The sequence below is a fragment of the Dichomitus squalens genome (genome assembly GCF_000275845.1).
Source record: "Dichomitus squalens LYAD-421 SS1 unplaced genomic scaffold DICSQscaffold_119, whole genome shotgun sequence".
Lineage (NCBI taxonomy): Eukaryota > Fungi > Basidiomycota > Agaricomycetes > Polyporales > Polyporaceae > Dichomitus > Dichomitus squalens.
Genome location: NW_006767001.1, coordinates 9,140 through 20,539, shown reverse-complemented (window position 1 = coordinate 20,539; position 11,400 = coordinate 9,140). Strand labels below are relative to the sequence as shown.

The 11,400-nt window shown below is 57.7% G+C and overlaps 5 protein-coding genes across 5 annotated transcripts; all 5 read right to left on the bottom strand.

Annotated features, from left to right (window-relative positions):
• Positions 1–1,663: 1,663 nt before the first annotated feature.
• DICSQDRAFT_20297 (uncharacterized protein) lies at positions 1,664–2,692 on the bottom strand (the record flags this gene model as incomplete). The annotated part of the gene is made up of 2 exons (XM_007371560.1): positions 1,664–1,864; positions 1,901–2,692. Coding segments are annotated over 2 exons (993 nt in total), but the record flags the coding sequence as incomplete, so codon positions are not given.
• A 1,034-nt stretch (positions 2,693–3,726) lies between these two features.
• On the bottom strand, positions 3,727–4,864 carry DICSQDRAFT_175672 (uncharacterized protein; the record flags this gene model as incomplete). Its single annotated transcript, XM_007371559.1, has 4 exons — positions 3,727–3,864; positions 4,181–4,337; positions 4,417–4,472; positions 4,526–4,864. 4 exons carry the CDS (start codon positions 4,862–4,864, stop codon positions 3,727–3,729), a joined length of 690 nt encoding a protein of 229 aa, XP_007371621.1.
• Positions 4,865–6,328: 1,464 nt separating this feature from the next.
• On the bottom strand, positions 6,329–6,523 carry DICSQDRAFT_16817 (uncharacterized protein; the record flags this gene model as incomplete). The annotated part of the gene is made up of 1 exon (XM_007371558.1): positions 6,329–6,523. A coding segment is annotated over one exon (195 nt), but the record flags the coding sequence as incomplete, so codon positions are not given.
• A 1,417-nt stretch (positions 6,524–7,940) lies between these two features.
• On the bottom strand, positions 7,941–9,826 carry DICSQDRAFT_73286 (uncharacterized protein; the record flags this gene model as incomplete). The annotated part of the gene is made up of 4 exons (XM_007371557.1): positions 7,941–8,234; positions 8,282–8,461; positions 8,507–8,809; positions 9,554–9,826. The coding sequence occupies 4 exons, from the start codon at positions 9,824–9,826 to the stop codon at positions 7,941–7,943; spliced, it is 1,050 nt and encodes a 349-aa protein (XP_007371619.1).
• Positions 9,827–10,081: 255 nt separating this feature from the next.
• Positions 10,082–11,159, bottom strand: DICSQDRAFT_73283 (uncharacterized protein; the record flags this gene model as incomplete). Its single annotated transcript, XM_007371556.1, has 2 exons — positions 10,082–10,275; positions 10,664–11,159. Coding segments are annotated over 2 exons (690 nt in total), but the record flags the coding sequence as incomplete, so codon positions are not given.
• Between the last annotated feature and the right edge of the window lie 241 nt (positions 11,160–11,400).

Here is an 11,400-nt window from a genome sequence, read left to right as displayed (position 1 = left end):
GGGGAAAACCTTGATGAGCGAATCGCACCCGTCCTTGAACGCCAGAAGCCTGCGGCTCCGGGGTGAATAGGTGCTGGGGAGGGTGGTCGAGGACAGGGCTCGAGATGTATTCAGGCGAGGGGGACGGGGTAAATATATGTGGTAGTGGTGGCTCTATTACTGGACTGAAGGTCAATTGGCGGCGAGAGGGTGGAGGGTCCGGGGGAGAAGACTTCGTGAGATCAATGATGGAATCTGGAGAGGCTGCGCGAGAGGATGAGGAGATTGATATGACGTCGTCGTTGAAGGCATTGGGATTGAGGAACGAGGGGAAGGATAGAAACCTGCGGGGGTTTCCGCCGCGAAGGACTTCCAGATCTGAGGAGTCTTCTTCTTCCTCAAACTGTGACACCTCTCGACGTTGCACTGCCTCTCGAGGTTGCACTGCCTCTCGGGGTCGCCCTGCCTGGCTGGCACTGCTTCCGGCGACACTGCCGTCCCTCCCACCCGGTGCGGCACGGCTACCAGACGAATTAGCTGAAGCGGTGGCGCGTCTGCGCCGGATGGAGGAGAGAAACGCGCTACCCTCCCCATCAGGCTCACGACCCTCATCGCGTGGCCTACGACGGGGAGCAGACTCCATGACAGATTGCTGCTGAGCATAGAGCTCGGCCCAAGCCTCATCCTCAGCGTCCTCGCGAGGTTGAGCAACGTACCCCATGACAACGGAATCAGGGCCGCGATAGAAGTGTTCGTTGACGGCAATGTGAACAGCGGTGCCGTGATGACCAGGGGGCAGTGTGATCCAGCCTCGAGAATTGTTCCGGAGCATGCGCGTTTGCCACATGCGATCAGAGTAAGGCCGAGGGAGCCAGCGGATATCGCGAAACTGTTGCCACAGAGCGTCACGTACTCGCTCGTTGTAGCCCAGTCTAGCCATCTCATGCCCATAAGTCTGGTAGTAGATAGATTGAGGAAAGTTCTGACAATTATTGATATGTTGGCCGGCCTTGGGGAAGAACTTGTCGAAGACGAGATCTCGCCACTGGGTCTCGTTGAGAATTTGGATGTGTGCGGCGTCGAAGGGAAGCTGGAGCGTCATGAAGAAGTCAAGAGAAACGGCTTCTCGTTCCTCGAGGGTGAGCTTGATGTATGATGGTGCGTGGCGAGAGGAGTAGTTGGGAGATTGTTGTATAACGTCGGAGGGAAGCTGGGCCCACAAGCGGGAGATGACAGTATCGATGTCTTTGTCTTCTTCATTGTGTTCGGGTGCAGCATCTGCGTCGATTCCGGTCGGTTCCATGGCGGGTTGTCGAGCCACTCCCTGTGCTACAAGGCCAAAATCATGCAAGACAGGTGAGGCCTGGAGTTGGGTGACGGGGACTGTCCTGCGGCGATTGTTGGTGCGGAGCTTATGAGAGCGGGTGAAGTTGACTACGCCTAGAGCACGCCCAGCCATGGCGACTTGTAACTCCTTGAGACCGGCCTTGCCGTACAGGACGGCGAGAGAGGACCCGTCGAGAAGATCAGGGGTTATAGCGAGACGTAACACCCCGTGTGCTCGATCACGGACGACGCCGGCCACAAAGAATAGCCCTCGCTGGGAAATGTAGGGTTCAGCCTCCTTCTCGATGAAGTCAATGTCGACATTGTCCGGGTCGGCGGGATCGATATCGGGATGGGTACGGAGGGCAGAGGCCTTCGCGAGGGAAACATCGATTTTGAGCTCAGAGGGTCGGTAAATGACGCCATTAAGCATATACATGCAGATAGACCCCAGCTGAAGGCTAGAGATCCATGCACGTGCTTCGGGAGGTGTGGTCGCAATGTCTTGTAAGACACTGTAGATGGCAGTGGCGCGATAGAACTTGAAGAACCTGGATCTCTGGTCAGCCTAGCAAATGGGATAGGGCAATCATACTGACCACCACAGACGCGATGGTATGGGCAGCACCGAGTGTCGGATGAGGTCATTCGGGAGCGTGGTATGGGTGAAAAGTGCATATGCGATATTGACCCGAACCTCGAACCGAGCGGCGCCATCCTGAAGGACACCTTGGCCCCCGGCACAGTCATGGAAAGTAGTCGAGATGGCGTCGATATCTTGAAGGAGCTTATCCAGCTTGTTAGGATAGAGGTCGACTGAAGTGTGACGACGAAAGAGACCACCGTTGAGCTGGTAGGTGACGTTTTTGTCGGTAGTGTAGACGTTGGCGTAGGTGACGCGGTCACGCGTGCCATAGGAACGGGGTTCGAGGCGGAAGCCAGAGAGGTCAGTGAGGTGACCACTGAGGTCGCAGGCGTAGAGTTTGCTGCGAGTGAGTTCCCTGGCGCGAGTTGCGTTGACATGGGGGAGAGCGTGACGTATGAGCCTCGGGTGTGCATCCGTCAGCCACTGCATGACGTGGCCTGGCTGATGAACCTCGAGTGCGACATCGACATACCAACGGGTGCGAAGTTCTTCGTCTGGGATCAAGGTGATGTCGAGGGGGTCGAGGACGGTTTCGAGAGCATCTCGGCGACGCTCTTCGTCTGAGGGGTTGTGGATCGAGGTACCCTTGACACCTTTAGCCTCGAGTTCGAAGAAGGCTCCGTGAAACTGGCCACCGAGGCGGTCCAAGCGAGCGAGGAGGGATTGGGCGAAGCGCTGGAGGCAGTTGACGGGAATGTCATGGCTAACGGTGGAGAAAGCAGCCCTTCCGCGGGCGAGACGCAGGACGTGGTCATAGTTGTTGGGCCAGACCGTCCTTGCAAGATTGGGATTGCATTCGCGGATGGCCGGGAGCACTCCGACGTTGTAGACTTTGGCGAAGAAATCTTCAGAAATGGAAGGGGCGACATCGCTTTCCCATTTTCCAGGAAAGAAGAGGCGGCCTTGATGGCGAGTGCCGAACTTCAAACACTGATAGTTCGGGATCTTGTGAAGCAGCACCTGGGTAGTGACGTTCTAGCGGGAGTCAACATTAGCCTGCGATGTGAGAGAAGAAGTGATAACATACGCCTCTAGTAATGGGGTACATGATATGAATGGTTGACGTGAGGGTCTCCCTGAAAAGGGGGAAGCATTGCCAAGCAATGGGGACGGAGAATGGGAGGGTGCGAGTAAGGCCGATGACGGAGTCGAAGTCGCCCACCACTCTGTAATCGGTTGGACGTTCAAGGCCTATGATCGGATTGACGAAGATGCGGGTGTCCACGAGCTCGTCCGTCTCCGGATCGGTACGTTCTCCTACACCAGAAAGAATGAATTTGACGAGTTTGTCCTGCTCGTCACGCTCATTCAAGCGATGGGACGTCTCAACAAAGTCCAGGAGGGACTGTGTAGTGGGATAGAGATATTCGTAGGGGAATGAAGGCATTGTTGGGGACGGAGCAGAGTGGGGGCCCAAATATTTATGTGTGGGCATCCGGCTAACCGAGATGCGGTGTGGGCAGCATGGACAATGCATGTCCTTGCGTGCCGTGTGCTATTACGGAATTGCGGCCAATGACTAGCACGGCTAAGGGCAATGTGCGCACAACGTGTATCAAAACGTGGAAGCGGGTACAACGCTGATGGGAGAGGGGTAACACATGTTGATGATTAATGTAAGGCACGGAACATGCAGGCTGCCTGCAGGCCTCAACTGACGTAACTATGACAATTATTGATGTGTCTGATGGCTTCAAAGAGCGCAGACACCGTGCACGGAGACGGCCCTCCGGGAGGACCGCAGGCGGCAGGGGCGGTGGTGATGTGTTGCACAACTATCGGAGGGCGTTGCTCGCAACGGGCCTCCTGGAGGCCCGTAGGCGCATGGACACCCCTTGCGCAAGGGGCCCGGCTGCGGAGGCCCTCTGCTCTGGAGGGGCCTCCCGGAAGCCCCTCCGCGGGACGGCCTTCCACTAATATGAGCGACGGGTAAGGGTTACTGGCAGTGTTGGGGCAGTCTTCCTAGAGGACCCTGTACACGGAAGCATGGGTGGCGGAGTGGGCGCCAGCTTCCTAGAGGACTGTCCAAGGCAACTGATGAGAAGTAGTTTTGTGTATATATATATTGACAGTATCATTCGAAACTTTTCGGGTAGCAACCACAACTTATAGTAAAGACTTGAAGGCACACCACTATGTGCATATGCAGTGCGGTAAACTAGACATGCGATTACTACGAGGGACACAACAATCCGCTGCCATCACTGGCAGACACAGCACTGTACGTACACCCTCCACCCTGCCTTCTCGCCCGGATCTGGTATGGTGCGCTCGCCTGAGAACGACGGCGTGGAGATGGTCGGAAGTGATGCCATTGATGTCGACATGCTTGAGAATGAAGATTCCGGCACTGAAGTCGGGGCGCATGAGGATGCCTGTGCTACAACTGAGAGAGATGACATGCTGAAGACCACAAATCACGAAGTCAGTAAATTTCAAGAGATAACCACAAGGGAGGGACAGACCCCTTTGTTTCTATGACCGAGACAGTGGAAAGGGCCCCCAAAAAGGTGGGCATTGGCTATATGATATGATAGGTGAGAGGGGTGGACCAAGTAGAGTGGGGCCACTAACCTGACGAGGACATGGCTGGGTGACAACGGGCGAGGGAGGCGAGATAGGCAGCATCTCAATAGCCTCGCCACAAGGGGGCGAAGACTCCTCGGGTTTGGAGGTGTGGTCTGAGATGTTGTCGTTGGACGGCGGCTTCAAGGACAGCTCGTCCTCAGTGCGATGCCACTGTGAGATGGGGGAATCGGGAAGGGCTGGCTCAAGGTGATCCCGCACGACACCTTGCAGATTAATTGTGTTGATATGGAGGGAGGGTCGAACACGAGGAGGGGGATCAGCGCACGAACTGACGGACATGAAGGAGCTGGGGGAGAGGGGGCGACTAGCCTGCATATTGGCCATGTGGAGGACGGAGGAGATGAGTGCTGTACTTTATACTAGAAAAAAACTGTTGAGCGTTCCGTGGTTGACGACAGCGGATAGAGAAGAACTGAAAGCGGATAATGTGCCAACAGATGGACCCTGAGGATGTATGCAGTAGGCTCGACAATCTGAAAAAGCGGGCAGACTAGAAGCTTTGGGGTGGCATCATGCCATAATTTACGTGAGCTTCTATTCGCTTCCGCCATTACTCTGTTCGAGGGATCAGGGTCAAACGACGGAGAAGTAGTAAAAAGGGAGATGAATTGGACTGGTTGAGGTGGATGACGTACATGTCCAATGAAGAGATAAGGCTGCCTAATTTGAACAACCTGTTCAATGTTGCGTCGATTCACTATTGGAAGGGTTTAGAGTTATCAAACCAAGTCACCGCTTCAATGACCATTGAGAAGTAGCAAAGGCGGGTTGCCCGGAAGGACGGGTGAGGCATGAGCGAGAGTTTCTCAACATAGCAAGAGCCCCAAATGCAGGAACGGGCCTCCAGGAAGACCCCGCGCGTGAGAGGGCTCGAGCGCCAAGCTGCCCAGGACGCGGGCGGTAAAGGAGCTTTGATTGAGCGTTAGGGCAGTGGTGCGTGCGCGGTCCTCCCGGAGGACCGTGTGGAGCGCAGGGGCAGTGCAGCAAGGGGGTGCACGATGGGTTAGGGGGCGACGGTCATTTGAGAGGATAGAAGGACAGCAGTAGAGTGATTAGCTTGATAACACCGCCCGCCTGGGGGCGCGGTGGCTTAGCGGTACCACCGAGCAACTCGATATAACCCAGTGTGCAGAAGTGGAGAAAGCACTGGGTTCGAGACCGTCCCCGGGAATTAGCCTTCCCATCAATCGCTAGGGGGTTTTAGTGGGTATGGCACGCCGGAGGAGTCCCACAGTATCTCCAGAGCACGGCTGCACCTGAGCTTCTGGGAATGTGCGTAAGCGCATTTCGTGCTCGGGTTGGTGCTCAAACCGCGGGGTTTCCAATCCCCGCCAACGGAAAAGTTCAGGGTGCTTACACCTTGGGCAACTTTGCATACCGTCCCGAATCGTTTCTCACGACATGCCCTCTTGGGACCCCTGAGAACGACGGCACAAAGCGCTCCACCAAAAAAAAAACATCGCCCGCCTGCTGGACATTCGCGCTGAGTGTGAGAGGTTTAGCGCTGGGGGACCCACTCGCCAGTGGTCCTCCCGGAGTGCCAGTTTCGGAGTCAGTTTCTGTGCTGAAAAGTAACGTGGTTCTGTTACTGTTGAGCGGATAAACAGTGGCATAAATATCCTGCAACGTTCGCTGTGTCAGTCTGTGATACTTGATCAGTTGGTTGTACTCAAGGCTCACACAATTCATAAATAGCCGAAGAACTCCCTGTTCGTCCCCCCCAATATTGACCTCGTCCACCCGTGCTCGAGGTCATCGGTTCCCGTCATTCGTGCCTGCGGTGACTCCGTCTGACGCCTTTGCCTGCGCCCTGGGTCGTCCCACCTTCTCCATTGAGCCGCCAACCTCCTTCGGGTGCCCTGCAACAATTTCTCGGCAGATGCGACCCGCAAGCCTGTACCCGTGACCATCGGTGATGGCGCCCACTGGCAGTAGGGTTGCCCTCCCTGTACCGGGATCTGCGAAACGGTGCGAAGACATGAAACTGAAGTCGCAGAGTTCCGGGATGTCGGCGACGGTGACAGGAATACGAAGGTGACGGCATTCGCGTGCAGCAGAAAGGGCGGGGTCATAGCTACAATGGATACCTAGTGGTGCAAACCATCGCAGATGGGGTTGGCTGCTGGTAGATAAAGCTGTCGAGAGCCTTTCCGTCGCACCATTAATTGTTCGATCCAGAGTTGGAACAAGGAAGCGCATCAATGTCGACGGGGTCGGGTTGCTAGGAAACATGGTTCTTGCATATGAACATCAACGGGGGTATAATCATACATGGGGAGTACTACGAGAACAAGCGAGAGATGATATGCAGACGAGGACTACGGGTCGACAAAGAACAGGCAACGGTGAGCGGGGAGACGAGAACGGGAGAGAAAGGATACAGGGGCAGCGATGAGCGAGACGACAAGAAGAGCAAGACGCGACAAGGGCAGAGATAGCAACAATGAGGATCCGCGCGAAAAAAGTCAGCGAATGTTCTGTCCTTTACTTCTTGCGGGGCCTTTGACTGGCCCTCGTGGGCATCGTCTCGGCGATGCGTGCGAGGCGCTCGGTGTTGGTGCGCTGTCGCGCACTAGCCCGTGGCGGCTGCTCCTCGTCTTCCTCCTCGTTCGCGGGCTCTGAGAGGGGAGAAACCCGCTCACCCTCAAGCTGGGCGATAGCTCTCTCCCTCTGCTGCTGCCTCTTCGCCTCCGCCTGCTGCTTCGCATTGGTGCTCCCCCTGGTGGAGGTGGGTGCGGCCGCAGTGCCTGTCGCCCTTGACGACCCTGCTTGGGGGGCAGGCTCAACGGCCTGAGCGCGAGCGGAGGCCTTGGGCTTCTTCTTCGGACGGGCACGCTCGGGGCTGGGGCTGGCGGGGGTGTCATGAGCGGGGCGCTGTGGGCCGGCCCCGTCCGCGTCCTCGATCCAGCCGGCGTCGTCGAAGCCCATCGCGAAGTCGTTGTCGGCGTCCGGAGGGAGGTCGGAGACGCGCAACTGGGGCGGAGCGGTCGCCTGTGGTGCACGACGAGGCCGAGGCGGCGGGGTGATCTGCTGCTGCTGGGGTTGGGGAGGAGGCTGAGGCGCAGCGGGGTAGTTGGCAGCGAATCGCTTCTGGAGCCTATGCTCGACCTCTGGGTTGGGTTCCAGACGACCGAGGAATCGCGGCTCCAAAAGTGTCTCATCTGAGGTTGTCGCAGGAGCGGTCTCCTTAGCCTTGCCCTTGCCCTTGCCCGCCTGGGACTTCGCCGTGGACTGCGTGGTCGTCTTCGCCCTTGGCTTTGGCTTCGCCCTGGCTTTACCCTTACCCTTGCCCCTACCTGTCTCGTCCTCGTCCTCGACCTCGATGTCCTCGTCCTCGACCTCGATGTCGTCGTCGTCGTCGTCGTCGTCGTCGGAGTCGGAGTCGGAGTCCTGAAGGCTGTCATCTCCCTCCGCCAAAGACGGCGGAAGGAGATGTTTGAACAGCTGGCCTGTAGATGATAACTTTAGCACAATTTACTTCAAATGATGTAACAAGACGTTGGGACTTACGGAGAGACTTCGACCCGGACGTGAACGCGGACAGCAGCTCCGCCTTGGTGAAGGACAGGACGCTCAAGAACATGTCGGTGGAATGTTCAAGAACGGGGGCGTATACGATGACGTCCTTGGGCTGAGGGGGGCGCCAAACCCGGCCGACGAGCTGCATCAGCTCCTGATGCGACCACAACTGATCCTGTAGAGGAGTCAGCCCGAGCACAAAAAAACAAGATGGAAACGAACCAAGACGATGAGGATGTTTGCGCCGGGGATGTTGAGGCCCACGGCGCCGACGTTGGAGAGGAGCAGGACCCGACGGCCTCCGCGCTCTGACTGCTGGAACTCGCCCAAGGCCTTGTCGCGGTTGCCTTGCGACTTGAGTCCGTTGACCGCGTAACACTCAATGCCGTGTAGTTTGAGCACCTGTGAATACATTAGTGAGGGCAGAATTGGGACATTATAACATACCTGGGCGATCAGGTTGTTGTTCTGCGGGAAGGCGACGTAAACGACGATGCGGTCGGGTCCAGCATCAGAGGGAGGGGTTGTGGGCACGAAGGTGGTGTTGGGCACCAGGCTGTTAGTCCGCTTATCGTCCATCTTCATTGGAGGTCGATTGTCCGTGCCGAGGTGGTGGAGGAGGAGCTTAACGGCGATGTCGAGTTTGCTGGACTTGTTTGCCTCCCACTCCTCCAACGTCTCCGGGACCCACTCCGGGTCCTCGCGGAGCATGTAGCACAGATGGGTGACGCGGAACCGGAGGTAGAACGCCTGGGACAAACAATCTAGTGTGAGCACAGTGCACCGTGTGGGCGATGTAATCAATCGAGGCGGTCCGCGCACGCATCCGATCTCCAACTCGACGACGTCAAGGCCAAGATCCAGGACAAGGAGGGCATCCCGCCCGATCAGCAACGCCTCATCTCCATCTGCAAATTGTCACGGAAAGCGTCCCTCCAGGAGGACCGCAGGCACAGGGGACCCCGCTGTCCAACACAGTGCACTCCATCTGGTGTACAAACGGCTTGCGAGGAAATCCTCCACCAGGATGTAATTCACCACGCTTTGACGGTCCAACTCGCACCCGGTCCTCCAGGAAGCCCTCCGGCAGGGGGGACCTTGCGCGTCCAATCTTGCTCTCCAGCTCCCTCTCGCACTCCGGTCCTCCGAGAAGCCCGCCCGCGATGCACACCCACAGCGTCTAGTTCAGCGCTCAAGGTGCCTCGCGCAGGCGGTCCTCCAGGAAGCCCGTCTGCGCTAGCGACCGACCCATCGAGTGATGACCAACGGACCCTCGCGCGCCCGGTCTTCCTAGAGGCCCACGTTCGCATGTGGCTCCACCACCGACAACGTCAAGGCGAAGATCCAGGACAAGGAGGTATCCCGCCTGATCAACGCCGCCCGACGCGAGAATGGAGCGCCCACAGACTCCCTCCGCCGGGGGTCCTCCTGGAAGCCCCATTCTGACATCGAGACCTGTCCTGAAATGTGACATGGGTGTTACAAGAGACTCACCCGGCCTTTGTGCTCGGCCGCTTCCCGAGCGCGACGAGCGCTCTTGCCGTGCTCCTCGATGACCTCCTTCGTGGTGTTCTCGAGGGCCTGCAGCTCGACGGGTTGCGGTTTGATGAGCAGGGTCTGCATGAAATACGGCCGGAGGCCGGAGATGGGATTGCCTTCCCAGTCGACCGACTCGACCGTGCGCCTGATGACGAACCCGGTGAAGCTCGTGCGGAGGAGGCCGACGTACCTCGCCATGAGCTTCAGCTGCTCCTTCTTCTTCGGCATGGCGACCTTGTTCTGGAGGAGGTTGTCGACGAAGCCGCTCGTCTTCCGGTTCTTCTGGAACTCGGTATTGGCCGCGCGCTGAGCACGCGCGATCTCCTTCTTCATGCTCAGCGCCCATTGCTCATTGTTGCAGGCGGGGATCCCGAGCGCCATTCCAGTGTGATACAGATCCTTAATGCAATATATGTCAGTAATAAAGAACCCTATCAATGTGTGAGTAAATGCATTCCTACGTACCGCAGGCCCGTTGTGGATCGGTGTCGCAGTCATCGCAATCGCAGCGTGACCGCGCTTGACGAGCTCCCGGAAGCACGTCCACTGCCGGTTGAGGTTGCGCAGCTTGCCCGCTTCGTCCATGACGATGACACCGAAGCTGTGCCCGAACAGGCACAGCTCCGGGTCGACACCGATGTCCGCGGTCGGCTCATCGGGTGCCACAGCGAGTGGGACTTGGAAAAAGTGCTTCACGTCACCGTCGCCGCCCTAATTCGAAATAAGGTAAGTTGGCTATCAAACTAGGACGGGCTCAATGCTTACTGTGGACAAGACGAGAAGAACTTTCTGACAGAGCTGCTGCTCCGACTTGAGCGCAGTGACCTTCTCCCAGATGGCACGGCGCAGGACCTCCTTGTGCTGGCCAGTGTAGGGGAACAGCTCGAGGAACCCCCACTTGACGTACCGATGGAACTCGCGCATCCACTGGTCCATCAGAGCAGGGGGCACAATGATGACGTGCGGGCGGTCAGGGAGGTTGCCGTCGCGGGTGCCCTTCGCGCTCATGTTTCCTGTTACAATACATTCTTAGCGTTGAGTAACTTGTATACGAGCGGTGGGGACTCTTACCGAAATGGCCCGGGAACCTGCCATACCTGGCAAAGTGCCTCCGGAAGGCGACGTACATGCAGAGCGTGCCCACAACCTGCAAAGTCTTACCGATGCCGACCTGGTCCATCAGCAGGAGCGGCCGCCCCTCGATGAGTTGACGCATCATCTTGACGACCCCGACGAGTTGGTGCCATCGGGGAGCGAACGGGACACCCTGCCCCTTCTTGATGAACGCCTCCCACTTCTTGTTGTCCCAGGGGTCCAGCGCGCTAGTGGGGTCCTCGACCTCGTTGAAGCCGGGGAACCGCTTCGTCGGGAACCCGAGGATGTCCCACACAGCGTCCGGGGACTTGTCCTGGAGGTCCTCGACGCCGCTCTCCCAGTCGGAGATGTCGATGTCCTCTGCCGGGCGCTCCTCTATCTCCGTCTCCGGTCCGACCTCGATCTCGTGGAGGACCTGGTCGAGCTCCTCAATGACCCACTGCGTCCTGGGGTCATTCGCGAGCATGCCCAACGCGATGCGCAACTTGTGAGGCAGCTCTGCAAAGTAGTATATCAGTCATGAATTGTCCATGTAAGCGCAACAAAAATAACTCACTGTCCGACGCCGCGCCCTTCTTGGCCTCGGCAGCGTCGCGCATTTGCTGCACGCGTTCCTGCCATAAGTCCAGCACCTCCTTCGCCTCCGGGATGGAGAGCTTCTGCGCGTTGTTGACGAGAGTTTGAATGCTCCGCGCCAAGCTCCGAAG